This window comes from Schistosoma mansoni, chromosome 2, assembly GCF_000237925.1.
Source record: "Schistosoma mansoni strain Puerto Rico chromosome 2, complete genome".
NCBI lineage: Eukaryota > Metazoa > Platyhelminthes > Trematoda > Strigeidida > Schistosomatidae > Schistosoma > Schistosoma mansoni.
Window position 1 is genome coordinate 16663423 of NC_031496.1, and position 19552 is coordinate 16682974.

Sequence of the window (19552 nt, forward strand, 5' to 3'; positions counted from 1 at the left end):
GTATCCTGAAAGAACAAATGGCGTATGAATCAATTATTGGTCACCGGCTACCATGGGACTGCATCGAGCGGAGCTAGCTTCTAGGCTAACTGCCATCCCACCGAAAAGTATAGATGAGCATTGGCTGCAACTTCACGACGCCATGAGAAGAGCGAGTAAAGCCGCTTGCGGCTTCGCGAAACGTCCCTCTTATAAGCACTGGGTTTCTTCTGGCTCCTTACAACTGATGGAAGCCCGTCGGTCTACTCCGGGTGACCGTGAGTATGACCACAAACGAAGGCTGTTACGTAATGAAATCGGGCAAAGCTTGCGTAAGGACCGAGAAGCCTGGTGGTCGGAGCGTGCTAATGAGGTGGAAGCAGCAGCTGCATCTGGTAACTGCCAGAAGCTCTTCCAACTCATCCGAGCCACTGGCAGCAAGAAGCCTGGTGTGAGTGAAACAATCTACGAGGATGACGGGATGCCAATCACTAACATCTCTCGACGTCTTGGACGATGGGCGGAATTTTTCGAAGGGCAGTTCAACTGGCCTGCTGCTCCGGCAATATCAACCAGTTTGTCCTGCCCCCCATGGCCGGTGACGACTGATCCACCAAACGAGGCGGAAGTCCGCAAGGAACTTCAACTCCTGAAGCGCTACAAATCACCGGGCCCAGATGACTTACCTCCAGCTCTTTTTAAAGATGGTGGTGACTTTCTGACTAAGGAATTGAGTATGTTGTTTACAAAGGTTTGGGAGCAAGAAAGTGTTCCAACATCATGGAATGAGTCGATAGTCGTCCCTATCTTTAAAAAGGGTTCACGTTGTTCCTGTAACAACTATCGGGGGATAAGTCTACTTCCGATTGCGTCCAAACTATTGGCTTCTATCATTCTTCGTAGGTTGTTTAAAAGCCGAGAACGATTGACTCGCGAGGAGCAGGCTGGTTTTCGTTCTGGTCGAGGATGCATTGATCACATCTTCACCCTCCGCCAAATGTTAGAACACCGTCATACTTATCGCAGGCCAACAATCGTAGTGTTTCTTGATATCAGGGCTGCCTTCGATTCGTTGGACAGGACTGTCCTCTGGGATTGTCTATTGAAGAAGGGTATGCCTGAGAAGTTTATTAACATCTTAAAGGCCCTGTATACGAACACCTCAGGCAGAGTGAGGGCATACAACCACCTTTCTCCCTTGTTCCATTCGAGCAGTGGGGTTAGGCAGGGTTGCCAAATCTCACCATTCCTCTTCAACTTTGCCATCGACGACATCCTGGAAACAGCTCTGGTGGATGTAAGTAATGGCGGTGTGGATATGTTGCCTGGAGAACGACTTCTCGACCTTGAGTATGCGGATGATATTGTCTTACTGTGCGATAATGCCCAAGGCATGCAATCAGCACTTAATCAGTTGGCAATCAGTGTCCGCAGGTACGGCATGTGCTTTGCATCCTCGAAATGCAAAGTACTCCTACAAGACTGGCAGGATTCTCATCCTGTACTCACCCTAGATGGTGAGCAGATTGAAGTAGTTGAGAAGTTCGTGTATCTAGGTAGCTATATAAGTGCTGGTGGTGGCGTGAATGATGAGATTGATGCATGTATAATGAAGCCACAGCGGCTTATGCCAATCTGGGCCATCTTTGGCGCCTTCGTGATGTTAGTCTGGCTGTAAAAGGTCGGATCTACAACGCGTCGGTGAGAGCAGTTTTGCTCTATGCTTATGAAACCTGGCCTCTCCGAGTTGAGGATGTTAGACGACTCTCTGTGTTCGATCATCGTTGTCTCCGAAGGATTGCTGACATCCAGTGGCAACACCATGTTAGTAATGCAGAGGCTCGGCATCGTGTGTTCGGGCGCCGAGACGATAATTCAATTGGTGTCACCATCGTGAAAACCGACTTCGATGGCTTGGACATGTTCTACGAATGTCGTCCCAGAGACTTCCACGTCGTGCATTATTTGCCGACTCTGGGACTGGTTGGAAAAAGCGGAGAGGTGGTTAGTGTATGACATGGTGTCGTGGTATGAAAGAAAGCTGCAAAGGGCTGGCTTCTGTTGGTCCTTCACGACTCCCTGGCTGGGGTCCGAGAGATGGTGCAACACAGTGGCTAGAGACGTTGTCAGACATGGCTCAGAGTAGAAGCCAGTGGCGATCCTGCTGTAACCTTCTCTCACTTTCTTCATAAAGAGTGGCTATAACTTTCTTAACTGAGAGAGCTCTTCTGGTTGTACATTTCAGTTCCTCCCATCATTACTCTTCTCTCTTTTTTCCTTTTATATATACACATCTTCCTTCTCCTCCTATTCTCATTATTTTGTGTGGCGCATGTGTATCCGTTGCCCTTTGTACCAATATATATGTGATTAAATCAATAAAATGCCTTTCAGAGAGAAATGTTTGAATTGATGAATAGTTATGGAAGAACCCAGTAAATTCCGAATGTCCTCAATGTGGTTGCGTAAATATAATCCAAAGATTTGAAGTGTGAAAACAGCTGACACTTGGTTTAAATGCAGTTAAAACATTAAGATTTGTCAAATTGGGTTTGCATCAATCTACGTTTGGTTTACGAGATGCCTTAGATCTGTAGGCTGTATTGAACTCGCTCGTTGATCTACTAATTTGTCGCAGATTTATGGCAGATATGGGTTGTGTCCTCTTTCTCGTAAAATTTGTTAGCTGCCGCATGACACTTATTGCGTTTGGTAACTGCGTAGAGTATGTATGAGTAGAGTTTGGAAAGCTATGTCGATTGGCTTAACTTAGTAGTCTGCGTCTGACTTTGAGGTTACATTTGCTTTCAAAGGGTATTGTGAATTTTTTACTTGACTGATCTAACTGAACTCGGTAGTAAGAACATGAACTTAAGGGATTAGTGATTTAGCCACTCGTTAACTACTCTGTACCTACTGTGTACACTCAGACAGTCTATTATTTAAAAAAGAACAGCCTTTGTATCGATGGAAATGTTTCTAATCTGTCTCTTATAAGTGTAGAAAGTTTTTATTCATTTGATGTATCTAAATGTATCAATCCTATCGTGTCATCAGATATCGGTCTATCTAATGAACTGAATTTCTGTATCTTATTTCACACGAATGTTTTGATAAATACACCAAAATATTATATTTCTTTTCATAAGAAAAACCGATATTATTTTGTAAGTATGAGGTATATAATATAAAGTGAAAATGCTACAGTAGAATATTTGACAAAAGCCAATCGAGCATTCTAAAGCTTTTTCGAGATTTCAACGGACATTAGCCTATCAGGGCTGACGAGAATTCCGAGATAAATTATGTGTTTAACTCAATCAACTTCACTCGCTATGAACAATTTAAGTGATGTTGCAGTCCAGTCCTAAAATTGCGAGAAAAGTAACCCATAAATCCTTGCATTGTTGCTCTAGGCATTTGGAAGACGGCTTTCTAATTATCCTTATCTAGCACAATTATCTCATCTGAGTATTCCAGATTGATAACTGAGTTTCCGAGTAGAAGATATATACTTGGAAATTTAAACGAAGATTTTTGGGAATATTTATAACGAAAGTAAGTAAAAATGGGAGTAGTGAGCTACCTTGGAGAACGTTGATGAAAGTTGCCAATTACGGCCTCAATCCAACTAAAGGTGTTCAAGTAAATAGCCTTCAGGAGGATTACATGCTTTTCAACACTCATTTTCAACGACAAACACAACCACTAAACCTCTTGGTCAACGTAGCCAAATGATGTCTTCATGTCATTGAATTCGATTACAGTTGAACGTTGGTATTTGCTTTAGTATATTGACTTAGTCAATACTTACATGAACAGGTCTCGAGGTGACTTGGTTTACGCATTTTTGCTGTTCCAAAGCTCTATTTATGTATCAAGTGATAAAGCTGGCTAATATTTTAGATATCTTGTCGTTTCACACCACAACACATTGGCTTTAGATTGGTTATTTTTGGTCGTACTGTAGTGAACAGAACAGACGAGTGGGGACAATCGAATGTAGTTAAGCACAAACTGCAGACTATCTCACTAAAATCTGATAACCATACAGTAAACACTTAGTTTGCAAAATAACAATTAATTGTCTCAACCTTGACTGTTCCTTCAGCAAATATCAGTCTATCTTCTCTGATTTCATTGTTCATGCATTTTCATACCGATTGCGCTTCGTTCCTGTTCTTTCCTTATCGATCTTCTGCCAAAATACATTCTATGCCTAGCCACTACCATATACTACTTATGTGGATATAAGTAACCCATACCACAGTACTACTGTCCGTCTGATCTGCTTGATATAATACAACCACAAAGAAAAAGTACTCCAACCAATGTAGCCCAACTGGATTGTCACGATGTAAAAGTAAGATAACCACGTCAATTTAGCATTTATAATCTGAGCTGTAAGCATTGTTAGTATTCTTGCTATGGGTTAATGAACAATTTACACAGAATATTAGATGTATACTTTTAAGATTGTATTATTGATAATGACTAGAAACTTTCCTGGAGGTAAAATGTTCTCTGAGCTGGATGGTTTAGTCATTAAGCTTTCATTCTCCTCATAGACAACATTGTTAGCACGTACTTCAAAAACAAGTGAGGTGTTAAAATTTCTCCACATTTTGATTTATGACTTTTTTGATTGGATTATCAAGAACTAGATTTGTGATCAATTAAAAAAAAACTGTATATTCGATACTCTTAATTTTGAATGCAAATTTATAATCTTATCAATCAAATTAGATCATTTGACTTCTTATGACGTTTTTTTTTGAAATTGGATATCACTGGAGAGATTCCCATGTGTATGAAACAAGGTGTTTAATAATTTCATATTTATTAAAAGGTCTGTGCTATGCTAATTTAACATTTTGAAGTATTTTTTATGCACAGTATAGAGAGGGAGTTATTTATCTACTACAGTTTGTACATGTTATTAAGTCTTTTAAGTGGTCATATCCTTATATCTAACCGTTGTGCAAACAACATACTTCATATATACTGTCAACAGTGAACTAATTCTTCATTGATTAGTTCAACACGGTTTATTTAAATCTTTTAGAGATATTTGGGTTCACATGCATAATAATTTTAAGTTCATTGTGAATGTCTATATGGAATAATGAAAGTGAATACTGATATATTTACGTTATTAAATCTGTAACGTTGTGACCTCAACTACGAAACGGTTCGTGAGATTTTCATAGTTTTATATCGTATGCTTTAAAACAATGAGAATTCTACAATCTACATAAACACTCCACTAATAATAGTTATCCATTCATCAATAACTAGCTTCAAGATGCCATTCTTGCACTTCTAGTGATAAGCCGTTAAAATGAAGTCCAATCATATCGGGTGTGAGACAGTTTTCCATTGTAGGCAATAGATGAGGGTTTCGCAATATTGTGAATTGACTGAAGTTTGAGATGCAAACCACTGATGGCTGTTCAATGGTCTACACGTTAAGTGTTCGCGAGAGAAACTGAAATTTCTGGGTTCGGTCCTCTGTAGTGCCCACTTTTCAGTAGTCCCATACTAGGATGAAACAGCTGTCCAGTGCTTCCGGGTTTTCAGTATTGGTCTAGCCAAGATCAGTTAAGGATTCAAACTATGAAAATGAAAGTCACTTGATTTCGTATCAAACTGTAGCTTACTTTTTCAATCGCTAGTCATTTTTCATAATTAGGTTATCAATTTTGTATAATTTATGATTTAGATTTGTCAAGAGCCAGCCCACTGTATCAAGTATTTTAGGAAGTTAGTTTTAACTGATTTCAAGCTCCTAATATGTTTTACCACATTATTTCGTTAACAACGCTGGAAGACAATGTTAATTTAAATTGAACTGTACAAGTGTTAATCGAATCAGGTAGACAATTGCGAAATAGCTTAGAAAGATAGGGAAAGTGTATGTATACACTGATGTCAAGTGATGTCGAAACATAACTTTAGATGTTTTAGTTCACTAAAGCCAACAATTTCACTGCTAAGTATCAAATGTCTGTTTTGGTTTTTAAATGAGAGAAATAATTACTGTTACAGAATTATTTGTTTGAATCGATTGTTTTCTAAATTCTGTAGGGTTTTCCTCTGGGAATTTTTTTGTCTTTTCACTTAAGCGTAATCAAATCAACAAATATGTAGACATATTAATGAAAGATATTTGAAAACTATTAGACTCAAAAACTAATTAAAAATCACCTTCTAACTATTACATTTCGGCTGATAACCATAATGATATGACTTTGATAGATGATTAATTTTCCTACTTACAGCTACTAAATACAAAATGTTATTTCTACTGAATAGCATTCTTCATTATTAAATTCGTTCAGGGTTTAATACTAATTTGTGGTTGTGAATTGAGCCAAACTGCATATATTTCCATGAAGTCAACAGTCTGACATCAGATAGTGGTGAGAAAATTATGACTGTTCGAGAGAACATTTTTAAGGATTACATGTTACACAAATTCAAAGAATTCCAATGTACGAGCATTTTAAGCAGTTTGACATTTTTCATACAAACTAAATAGATTCCTTCACAATTAGTCTTTTAATCATTGTTAAATCATTTTTGAACGAATCAACATGATATTTATTATATGTGAATATAGCATAAAGAATCGTATCTGGAGTGTATTTTAGACTTACTTATCATTATACTAAATTGTGTTGATCATTTAAGAATCATGTAGTGTTTACTGTTATTAGTTTTTTCTCCTTTATAAATTTACTTCATTAAAAATGGCTTTGTAGTTTTTGTATAATATTAGCTAATAGCACACATGTGATATGAAAAGCAGGGGTAACAGGTACAAGTAATGATATAGACAAAGATTAATACTCTATACGAATATTTCAACAATAATTCCCAGACTACAGCTATCAGTAAAAGAAGACAAATCTTTTCATTAAGTAAACCGCATAGTGTAGCTATAACAAGTTCAAGGATATTGTTAAAAATATAAGAGTACAAGTTTAATTCGGTATCGATTGAACAATATAAGGATAAAGCTACTAGTAGGAATTATAGTTTTTAAAATTAATTTTAGAATTTAAAAATAGAAGATAAAACTTGCAGCTCAGATGGGTGTTTCCGATGATAATGACATCTCTGAGCTAGATCAGTCAGTCACAAGGTAGAACTTCGTACGTACGTACATCAGTTCGAGTTGTCATACCACATCAGCACAGAGATGCAGTTGTCGGTTCAAATCCCATAGTGGTAGAGGTCGTAAGAGCATATCAGTAATCGGAAAGATTAGGGTTTGAAGATGTTATTCAAGGAGTACAATTCAGTGAAATAAATTTGGAAAGAGAAAAAAGATAGGGACGTGAAGAATTTAGAAGATTAGGACTTGTGAAAACGCAAAGAGTGGATGCACCTTCGTCATTGCAAACGATTTTGAGTCATGTTATTCACGGCCTCTAACCGTCGATTGCTATCATCTCGCGAATCCCAACCAGGTAGTCTACACCTACCAATATGGCCCAGTCCACTTGTCAGCGACTTCATGGATTTGTGCCACGTTTTGGTCTGTCCGCCCCTAGCTTTCTTCCAACCCACTCCTACACCATAAGACATTGCACGTCGGGGCAGTCGGTGGTTGGGCATACGTAACAAGTGTCCTAGCTATCTCAACTGATGAAGTTTCACTACTTCATCAATCGATTTGCCATCCTTACCTAGTATCCGTTTCCTAACGATTGTATTACTTATTCGGTGGTCCCAGGATATACGAGCAATGCTTCGAAGACACCTATGATAGAATACTAGCAGCCTACGAACACCCTCCACTCTTACTGGCCATGTTTCACAGCCATAAAGTAGGACGGAGCGAACTGCTGAACAGTAAACTCGTCCTTTGGTTGCTAGACGGATATCTCGCCTACGCCATAAATGACGCAAGTCGGTAAAAGCTAGACGAGCCTTCTGTATCCGTGCTGAGATTTCGTCACACACCAGACCATAAGGGTTGATGAGACTCCCAAGATAAGTGAAGCAGTCAAGACGCTCAACTACTTCACTCCCTATCATTATTCCGGGTGTCGATGCAACCCAATTCTGAAGTAACATTTTGCACTTCGATGGAGAGAATCGCATCCCGAACATGCCTGCATTGTTGATTATAATGGTCAGAAGACTCTGAATTTTGTCAGCGTCTTCACCAAATAGAACTATGTCATCGGCATATTCTAAGTCAACAAGTGAGCCTCCCGGTAAAAGTTAAACTCCTGGAGATTTAGATGACGAGATTGTTATCTCTAAAAGCATGTCGATGACAAAGTTAAACAAGAATGGCGAGAGTGGACAGCCATGACGTACACCGCTTGAGGGAATCAGTTCTGATGACAGTTCGCCATAAGCTCTAACTCGACCAGTTGTGTTCGAGTAGAGAGCCTTTATAATGTTAATGTACTTCTTTGGTACTCCTTTCAGTGAAAAACACTGCCATAGAACCTCACGATCAATGGAGTCAAATGCCGCCTTAAGATCGAGAAATACTACTATTGTGGGACGTCTGAATGTGTGCCTATGTTCTAGGACCTGACGTAGAGTGAATATCTGGTCTATACAACCACGTCCAGGTCGAAAACAAGCTTGGTTTTCTCTAGTCTGCTCTTCACGAGCTTTAGTTAGGCGTCGAAGTATTATTGAAGCTAATATTTTAGACACTATATTAGTCAAACTGATTCTTCTGTGATTGTCACAAGAGGACTTTTGTCCTTTCTTATAGATTGGCACAATCAGTGATTGGGACTAGTCAGGTGTGATTACGTCTAGTTCCTAGATTCTACCTAAGACCTCAGTCAATCTCACTGTTAATACTGGACCACCATCCTTAAAAATCCCTGAGCTAGATAATGAGCTTATTAGCTATTACACAAGCCTCAAAACAATTTTTCTACTGACTTTGGTTGCGATTGGTTGTCTTCGTAGGTTGCATTTTATTGATTTGTCCTTGTATTCAAGTTGACCGTCCTGTCCTCACCAGATATCGCACTTAAGTGAGCGCATTACTTTTAGATTAGTGAGCGGGAATCTAATGGTCTGTATATTCAAATCCAGTTTACTTGTAAACAACGATAATCATTCAATCTATATACGTCTCAAAATTGACGCAATCTGTACAATCAATCAACTTAAAAAATTCAGTAATGAAAATAATGTAATTTAGTTTTTTGTCTCATTACTAATATACATTATGTTTTGATGTGAAGCTTGGTTTCCTAGAATTAACGACGGAAATGATGCCATTGTACACATAAAAGATTATTGATCTCTCAAACGTTAAACCATCTAAGATCAAGAACACGTTATCAGGCCCAAAAATACGTAAATATTATTGCAATTAATACAGCTAGCAAAAAGTACAACAAAACAGATCTAGCAGTTTGTTCGAGTACATTACCCAATCCTAGCTTATTGTAATTAGAACATACATCAAGTTTCGGTTGTGATTTATCATTTTCATGAAAGTGGTTTTACATGATTTCGTATTTAATATATATAAACTAAGCAATAGGCATAAATCAATAACTACTATGTCGACTGTTAATTTATACACATGTGCATAAACAAGTTAATTTATGAAAAACTTTGTATTTTAACTAATAATGTTTGTTATTAAATCACTGTGATAATTGCACTAACTAATGATTGCTTGATACTTGATTGCACGCTTAAAACGAATTCCAAATATAGCATAAAACCCGTACAAGCAGTTTAGAGTCTTATTCGGTCCTTCTTCCTAAGCATTAGAATCATCTTTAAAAACTAATAAAGACAACACTTTGTCTTCAAATTTTTTGAGCCAAATATTGACAGTCCTGTTTCACCAACTAAAACTTCACAAGGCATATATAAAGAATTATCGTCTCTAATTGACAATTAACAGCATCCCCGTATAGGCAGTTTGTATTCAGTAATTCTTAATACTGAGACTTCAGCGGGTCGTACTAACACGTTAGAATTTAATGATTTCAAGTTCTTGAACGAGATAATGAACTCTATACTTCCTGTGTCAATAGTAAAATCATGGAATAACTCACGGGAGGTATGTAATCGCTTCTCCATGTGAGAACTACCTTCCGAACTAGTAGATTGAGATAAGTGATCATTAGAAACACCCAGCTCAATTAAATCCGAACTACTGGATTTACCATCCCTAGTGGGGAAATGAACAGTAACTTTACAAATCCACTTAAGGTGTTTCATTTTATCACTTCGGCTGTGCTCATTAAGTTCTACCTGCCTTAAATAGCATTATTTCGGGAATTCTACAATAGCACATCGATTCAAATACTTTTAATTATCATAATCACATATCTAGTACGTGGTAATGTATATAAAGCTAATTAGATACACTACAATAGTAACTACTATAAGTGTGGAATTGGATACTTAAGACGAAAAAGCTGCGAGGTTCTTACAACGCAAGAAAGAATACAAAACTTATGAAAGAAATGGATCTTATTGTGATATTTGTACGAACTAATGATTCTTTTGTACTTGATTACCTGCTGATCTAAAATTCCAAATATAACACATTCATTTGTGCTTATCTAGTTTAATTTGCTACAAATTTTACTATTACGGGAATTTCTAGTCAATACAATAATTCGAATATTTTAATCATCACACTCATTCATCTATCAAAAGTGTGAAGATCAATTTAATCAAAATATGTTCATTTATATATCGATTTTATTGAAATTTTATCAATAATTGTCAAAAATGATCGAAATAGGAAAAAAGATTGTTATATCCTAGCGAAGACATGAGTATGGGTAACTTCCGGGACCTGTTAATGGACTATAATTCTATATATATTCTTACTGTTTAACTATATATATATATATATATATATATATATATATATTCATCTTATTATATGCTTCATTTTGACCTATGAATTATTACTGTATGATTTACTGTTCCCAAATTATGTTCAGTTTACTGATTACTGTATCCTACGTTCACAGTCACATTTGGCTTGATCTTGTACAAATATTATTCTCTATTTTATGGTGTGATGCGCTCTGTCTGTCTGGTATATAAACAGAGTATGCTTGAAATAAATGATTCGCATAGATTCGTATAGCAGAAGCTGCAATTGGTGTTCTGGACTCAATTGGAGGGGCTAGGCGGACAAGGGACCAATAAGGACGCTAGACTACTCATACTGGTCGAACGTCATTGATTAGTCACGGTGTTAAGATCGGAAAAGTCGTATTTCGATTGGTGGATAATTCACGTGATAAAAGCCGGACATGAAAATCAATAACGAATTAGCATACGTCCATTTTTTATAAAGTCATAACAAAAATACTTAACTGGACAAAGTTATTAAAACAAAATACATGCTACACGTTGTATTGAATGGAAGTTTGCACTAAATTATTACAAATCAAAAATATCATTCTGAATAAATGTTACATTAAAATAAAATGAAGATTATGTTGAATAAGAAATCATTCTGAATTAAAATGAATATTATACCAAATGGTAAGCAAAGATGGATAGTGGCTAGCAGTGGAATCCAGGATGCGCGTTTCCTCTTATTTGGGACTCGTCGGCTGGATGTACCTGCATCACAGAGTTGATGTTCACTCTGGGAATCGAACCCAGTACCTTTCGCTTCAAACGCCATCGCGTTATCCACTCAGCTACTAAGTCCTGATAGCCACTTGCTTGTGCAATGGGGTGAAGTTTAAATTCACTTAGTATTGTTTGTTTGAATCTTCCCATATGTCAATTAGAGACTGACCAGTTGCAGTCCTAAACATCAATGGGAAGATTCAAAGAAACAATACTAAGTGGATTTAAACCAAATGTTTTATCACACAAAAAAGATTTGTATGACTCATATGTATCTGGTGCCCCTTTGTACCAATATTTATGTGTTCAAATAAATAGATATCACTAAAAACAGAACAAATTTATCTTATCCTAAGATTAGTATAGAACTAAGATAATGTAATAGCATATTAAAATATTCCCCATGTTTGTCAAGATATTACAGTATTACATAATATTATTTACTAAATGATAATATGGAGAAAAAAAAGCGTTATTATTCATAATTAATCTCAAGGTTGAAATATTTCAACTATATTCTATAAAAATGAACTAGAAGCAATAATGATATAATGACATTTCAAGTCAATTTTTTAGTTCATATAAAACATTTTCGAGAATAATTTTCATTACAAATCAATAACATTTAAATAGAATGATTGTTAATCATCTAGTTTAAGAATCCTACATTGTGGCGTACTAATCGTGAACTGTTATCTCCAAATAAAAATAATGAATGGTAACTTTTGGGATTCATTTATGGACCAATACTATGAGTATATTTTTATCGTATAATTGTTAAATAAGTAAACTATTCATGTCCCTATTATTATGAACCTTATTTTGACCTGTTATCTATTATTATGCGATTTACCATTCTTGAGTTATGTTCTGTCTATCAATTACTATCTCAAACATTCACAGCCACATTTAGCTTAATCTTGTACTAATGTTATTTTTTATTTTATGTTACGATGTGGTCTTTTTGGTTTGTATATAAACCCAGTATGTTTGAAATACATGATTCATATAGCAGGGTTTTTTATTGGTGTTCTGGACTTAACAGGCATGGCTAGACAGGAAGAAGGACCGAATAAGACTCTAGACTGCTCGCACAGGTTTTATGCGTCATTGGTCCGGTCGATAAATCACTGATCTCTAAATGGCTGTATTATCACGTCATACATTAACAGGGCACACAGGCCACAAGCTATAACATGAACCCATCCAAAATATAGTACACACAGGATTAAATCTAGCACTTTCAAATCTTACAGTAGAGAGAATGATATCATGGAGTTACTTTTAAGTAAGAATCCGATAGTGTGCAATTTCGGATTAGGTTATTCTGTAAATCTGTTACTGAAAATATTTTGTCAATTATAAGCATCGTAACAATAAATAATACTGAACAAAATTTATGCATACATATATGTAGGGCAAAATGAATTTATGGTATTTCTTACATGTTACTGTGCAAAACTGGTAAGTGATGTTTTATTTAATGTCGCCTTTTTAGTTCCAACTGTTGAGACTAATTTCTATAGATTTTTACGCGTTGCAAGATCGGTCAATGATTGCTAATGATTTTTCTCTTTACATTCTTTCGATCATATATAAATCAGAAGTGATCTACACTTTTTGATTTGTTAATCACCTAGTTTTTAGATTATAATCTTACCCGGCATTATAAATGGTATGATTCAAGGTTACTCGTAATAATGTGAAGTCATCAATAGAGGCGAGAATTCATTTTATCTCATAAATGTTCCTGTTTTCTATTTATTAAAGTATTTCAAAGGAAATAACCTTAAGATAAACACCAATCCACTCATTCCCAAAGATTTTTTTAGAAAAAAAATATATATGATTGATCAACATGTAGTCATAAGCAAAACAGTATTTGGGACAAATGTGAATCGATCTAAGTTGTTACACCACATAAACATAAAAAGATGAAGGTATGAAGACGAATACAAAAGGAGAAATAATAGTATCATCAGCAATAATAAAAAACTTTAAGCACAGAGAATCTGATTCAAAAAGAATGTATTTAATGGTGAACTGGAAAGTGTAAAACAAATCTGAAATACAGGATTCGAAGGAAGATAATGAGTGAAGGAAATCCACACCATTGTGACCGATTTTTAGTGAAGCTACCCAACACCAACCACTGATCGCAATTATCAAGCGGATCCCAACCAGGTAATCTTCATCTACCAGCACGGCTAAGATCTGAAGTCTGTGACTTACAACCTATATGTATACCAGCTTATATACTACAGAGGTAGGTGCTGGATGGGCTTACAAATACACATCTTGACCGTCTCAGTTGATAAAGGTTTACAAGCCCATCCAGTACCTACCTCTATATAGTGTATAAGCTGGTATACATACAGGTTGTAAGGAAGCTAAGAACGACCGAACAAGGGTATGGAATCATCGCGTGAATTCACAGACTGCAGATCTTAGCCGTGCTGGTAGATAAAGATTATCTGGTTGGGATTTGCTCGATAACTCTAGATCTTGAATTCCAGTATCCTTTCATATATACGACCATCTTCCCGAGCAACATAGTCTTCTTGTTCATGATCTTTGCTACACTATTTAGACTCCACTATATATTTTGTTAATTTCATCTGACTGTGTTAATGTGGTTTGGTGACGTAGATTAATGCTTATTTATAACAGGTCCTATATTGATGTATCTGTCCTAACACTAATCTTTCAGCTCTAACTAATAATAAATTCATGATTAATAGATCATAGTCTCAGTATAGTAGTATACGGTTCAAAAGGCACCACTCAATGTGTTGTGAATACGATACACTATTTCACAAGGAATTCCCCTCCCCTATTAATTTACAGCTACCTTGCTTACATTTTAAAGTCAGATTTAAAGCCGCTTAACGAAAAGTCTGAAAGTTACTACCAAGGCATTTTATCACCAAATGAAAAACGCGTTCACATGGATGCAAAAAATATATGAACTGATTAGATTATAGACCAAAAAAGAGATTAGCATCAAATTTGATCTATAACGAAAATAAATTGTCACCAATATGATCAATAAGACAAAAATTATTAGAGTACATTATATCTGTTGATTTTGTCGCTTTAATGTATATTATGCATAGAAAATACCAGCACCCCTAAAATGAAATAACTATTACATTTAGTTAGGCTTAGTGTTCGGTTACCTGTAATTAAAACTGACTGACCAAAAAGGAGAGGCAAAAACAAACCGTCTATATTCAAAAAGCGAAAGGTTAATTTGAACGGGTTAGTGAAGTAAAAACACAAATAAAGAAAATAAAACGAAAATCAGAAATTTGAGGAAAAAACACAAATGCGGTACTAGTTCATTGGGAAAACAACGAAACGAGTATGGAACATACAAAAAAACGAATAGTAATCACTTCGTTTTTACCCACAACCGAGTTAAAATATTTAGAAAATGAAGCAAGGAACAAAGTAATACTAATTATACACATTGATCATTTTCCAACTACAGCATACAAAAATAATAAGCAAATAGCAGTCACGCACACTTTTAATGAAGTGAGACAACAAAAATGTTTTTGTTTAGTTCAAGTTTACAATGAAGTAAATATAGGGAATGTGAATACGGAAATGATTATGTATGTAATAGATTATTCCCGCAAAGAAATTAATTACACAACGAAATAAGATGGGATTGTTTATTTGAATTCTTCTGTGAGTGGTTACGAAGGTATATCGGGATTACATATGAGATTTAATTAAATCTTCGCATAATGACCAATATATGAGAAAAATAACGTGTAAATCAAAGTATAACTCGGACTGTCCATAATGTTGAATATCCAGCCAAAGATGGTATTTTAAATTATTCATTGGGTGAATTAGAGATTATTATCAATCGAGTAAATGGATTATTTCAAATTCATTACTTTTATCGGTTAGATTTGGAATGTTTAATTAACCATTGGAGTGTGATGTCTAAAACAGAGTGAAGAAAAGCTAAATAAAAAACATGACTAGCAGTACCAATAACAACAAAACAAAGGGATAATAAGATATGACTCGAAAACAAACATGAACTACATTTGTGAATGAGTTTTTGCAGAAAGACCCGTGATGTGCGTCGAGCAATATGAATTGATCGCCACGAACGTTTTAGTGGCTTAACAATTTGAGACCTGGAAATAATATTATTGGCATTAATAATACAATCATGAACTACGTTATGAACCATGTCTATTATGTCGGCTAACGATAACTTGTTTGTCTAAACTGTAGTAAACTGGACATACTAATTGGGACATAAAATAAGGATTGGTTTATCTGGGAAAACCAGAATTATGTTGCACTAAAAGCTGGTACAACCTATTCTTCTACCATGGTCTTAATCTTTCGTGATTACTATTTTTCTCTGTACTTTTCTTCACTGACAACCGTCTGCTTCCTTTCTATCTTCTCCATGGATCTCTAACCCCCAACTGGTTTATTTGTTACTATTATCCCTCTAATTACAGTTAATTTCAATTCCAAAGATTTTATCTTACCATTCTGAGCCTTTCTCACCTAATTTAAATTTCCCTGCCTATCTTCATTATGAATATTCAAGACCTCGACAACAATCAGTGATTAGTTTCCTTGATAGGAACATTTTAATCCCCTTGTTCATTCTACCTTACTGTTTCCAACTTTAGCAGTTTTATTATCACTATGGGTGTAGTTTTATTTTGGAAAATAAGTACATATTTGTGATCTTACAGTTTCGAAAATGAATTCACTGAAAAGAGAACTCTTCTTTATACTTAAAATGTAGTAAGCAGAATGCAGTCCACATTCTCCAACCATTGACTTTAAACACGCAATCGATACTTGCTTAGAGGTGATTGACATATTTGTCTCAAGAATATTGGGTGTTGAGTTTGATTTTAAGTCATGTAACTTGTCGATTAGGTTGAATTTATTGCTGATCAGAATTCAGCCGTTTGAAAGCAGAGTATGACACTATACTACCTAGTAAGTGCGAATAATAAAGCTGATAAGGATAAAAAATTATGTTCAGTTATCAGAAAACTGCTATCCTAAACCTGCGTTACGAGGTATTTAATTTCAATAAAATGGTCCTTTGACAGATAATCTAGAATGTCACATAGTGATTTGGGTACGAAGACAACCAGATTCACTTTTGAATCAGCCACTGAGGTCAACAGCTACGATCGCAGGTACTTCGGTCGACAGAAATAAAGGAGAAAAACTTGAACACACAGTGTCACTTTGTACAACAAGCCTACTGGGAGATGTAAATCATATAAATAGAATTGCTTGAAGTGTTTCATAAAAATTACTAATTTGCCTCACATCCTTGACAAAACAATATGATGACTTAAGAGTTGATAATAAGATTAACCTCACCTATATTTTCTTGTTCTTTGCATGAGATAGAGTAACAACATATCTCACGGTCAGTAATAGCCCCCAAATTGAGAGCTGTAATTAGCTCATGTTCTGCAAGAGCGTTTGGCAAATCCTTTTTATTTCCTAACACCAAAACAGGGATGCCAAGTAACTGGGGTTTGTCAAGCAAAGCATGAAGCTCGTTGCGCGAAGCTTCTAGTTTCTCATGATCAGCAGCATCTACCATATAACTATATAAAATATATACAATAACTGTAAATTTTACATGATCGCATTGACTCCCCGGCAATACCGTTCCCACATACTTCTGAAACGAGGTTGACCGCCGATATCCCACATCTGAAAGAGTTTATTACTACAAAATCCTTTACCTTTATAGTGACATTCCCTTTAGTAACCTTGCGCAAATTGAAACCAACAGTAGGTATCATATCTTCGTCAAACTTCCCAGACTACATAAAAGCAAAAATTATCAATCAATTCATATCCAAACTAAGGTATACTGCCGAACCAATCAAATTCGGTAGACTTACAGCAATTACATTAACGAAGGTGGTCTTTCCCGAGTACTGAAGACCAACCAATGTTAGTTCCATTTCTTCCTTCCAGAAAAGACTTCGAATCCAATCGAGAATACGCTGGAAAAATGCCAACATTTTAATTCCAACTTCTCGATAAAGCGAATGGCAATGACAATAAGTAACTGAGTAGCGCACAAAAACGAAAACTACTCAAGAATATTCAATATTCTTCATCAAATTCAGAACCCACAGAGACTTCGCCTCGACGACAGGAAATCGACAAACCGTGTCAATCCTTTTGTCGTTATGCTTACCTAAGTGTTCGAAGTATCCATGAAGGAGCTGGTGATCATCATTACTTCCCGGAGTGAACTCGTGTCTGATTACATATTAAGAAATCTTTTGTACCACTCAATGAACCACCTAAATAAATAGTTTTGTAAACGTTTGACACTTATTCTGACCTTATTCTTTTAACTGTAAACACTCCTAGTTGAAGGCAGTTGCCAAAGCATCAGTATCAGACCATCTATGGGTGCGTCGCGTTGAGCACCTTTACAACAATCAGCCTAACCAGATTGTGCTTGCCTCAACACATTGACTACCGTCCGAACAACTTCATCCCTAACTTCTGGTTTAGCTTGTTTTCAGAATCCGTGTATTAGAAGAATTTTTGAACGACAGTGTTGTTAAGCAGTGTAAGGTGGTATAAGATAAGCCGTAGATAAAGGAGGGAAACTATGAATGTGTATCGGTAAATAAGTCATCAAAATAAATAGCTCTACAAGTTTTCGATTTTTCGTTCTGATATCATTAGTTTTACTGTGCTCACCTTGCTTAAGGCGCACGGTCACACATTAGCACCAGATCACGAGTATGTATGCCGTGGTACTCATTCTTTTCAACTGCTAGCAAGCTTAGACCAAACGCTTTGCGGTATATCGATAGCCTTTTTAGCATATCTTTGAACTCCTTCATTGCTGTTTTCTGATTTGACTGGGTTGGCGCGTTTCGATTATAGGTGTTACGTGTAATGGCGTTGTCAAACTTCGAAGATCTGTGACATTTGGAAGACGAATGAGGTTGGGAAACATAACTCCTTAGACATAGGTAGACTGATTTTGACTCTCAGGCTTGTGATGTTAAGGGCAGATAAACTGACCACCGTTGGTCAGCTCATCAATGAGGTAGATTTAGTATTTATTACCTTCCAAATGCTCAGCTTTTCAGAATGGTTGCTGACGTCTTCCCTGCCAAATACGTTTACGATACATGACTTCAAACCCTTTCTTGGAACATTGCAAGTTTATAGATTTGTCTAATGGTAGGGTTAGGACAGCAAGCCATAGTGTAGTGTCATCCCATTAAGAATGTTGCTTAACAATGTAGGTTCACTGCTGTCAAGACTAGAAAAGCCTGGATGAATGTTTGGTCTATGTAAGCCGAGTTGAGCTGGAAAACCTGATGATTTTAAGGCTGCTGATGGAACTCTTATGTAAGATTCATAAAGGAGTTCAGTTTCACTGTTCCAAACGTCAGAGACTGTCACACTACTAAAACACATAGTTTAGACTACCAATGAAAACTTACTGTAATATGGCAAACTTACGAATGTCAGGTGAAACTCAAGTCAACTTCAATCTACTTGGTTATCCAAAGAGGCCAATTGATAAATAAATTTTCTAAACCATCTTCGTCGGCTTCAACAGATATTCCTTGCGGTAATCATTTGAAAGGCTCATATATCTTAAGAAGCACATTAACCCCCCTAGTTATTTTGAGAGACATGATAAATAGATATAACAGTAAGCAGTGGAGAGTCCATCATCCATAATAAAAAGAGCCTAATGTGTGGAGGAAATCATCCCAAAAACTAGTTTGTTGCTTAAGACTTGTTATAAATAAAACTTAAACAGAGATAACAATAATGTAGTCGTCATTACAAATTCCAAGATTCCTAGATTTCATGGAGGCCCCATACAAAAGGCGAATTATTCAATCATTCCTCTTTTAATTAAACTATATTGGAACATGATGATTTACTAAAAATA

General features: G+C 36.0%; 1 protein-coding gene and 1 non-coding gene across 2 annotated transcripts; both read right to left on the bottom strand.

Moving 5' to 3' along the window:
- Positions 1-11594: 11594 nt before the first annotated feature.
- Positions 11595-11666, bottom strand: Smp_tRNA_00708_Pseudo_TTG.1.1. The gene has a single exon. It is a non-coding gene (tRNA).
- Positions 11667-14495: 2829 nt separating this feature from the next.
- On the bottom strand, positions 14496-17711 carry Smp_166930 (ADP-ribosylation factor-like 10, arl10). Its single transcript, XM_018795878.1, has 5 exons — positions 17514-17711; positions 17352-17432; positions 17246-17319; positions 16978-17210; positions 14496-15549 (listed from the first exon to the last, which is right to left on the bottom strand). Exons 1-5 carry the CDS (start codon positions 17634-17636, stop codon positions 15503-15505), a joined length of 558 nt encoding a protein of 185 aa, XP_018650146.1. The 5' UTR covers positions 17637-17711; the 3' UTR covers positions 14496-15502.
- Positions 17712-19552: the final 1841 nt, after the last annotated feature.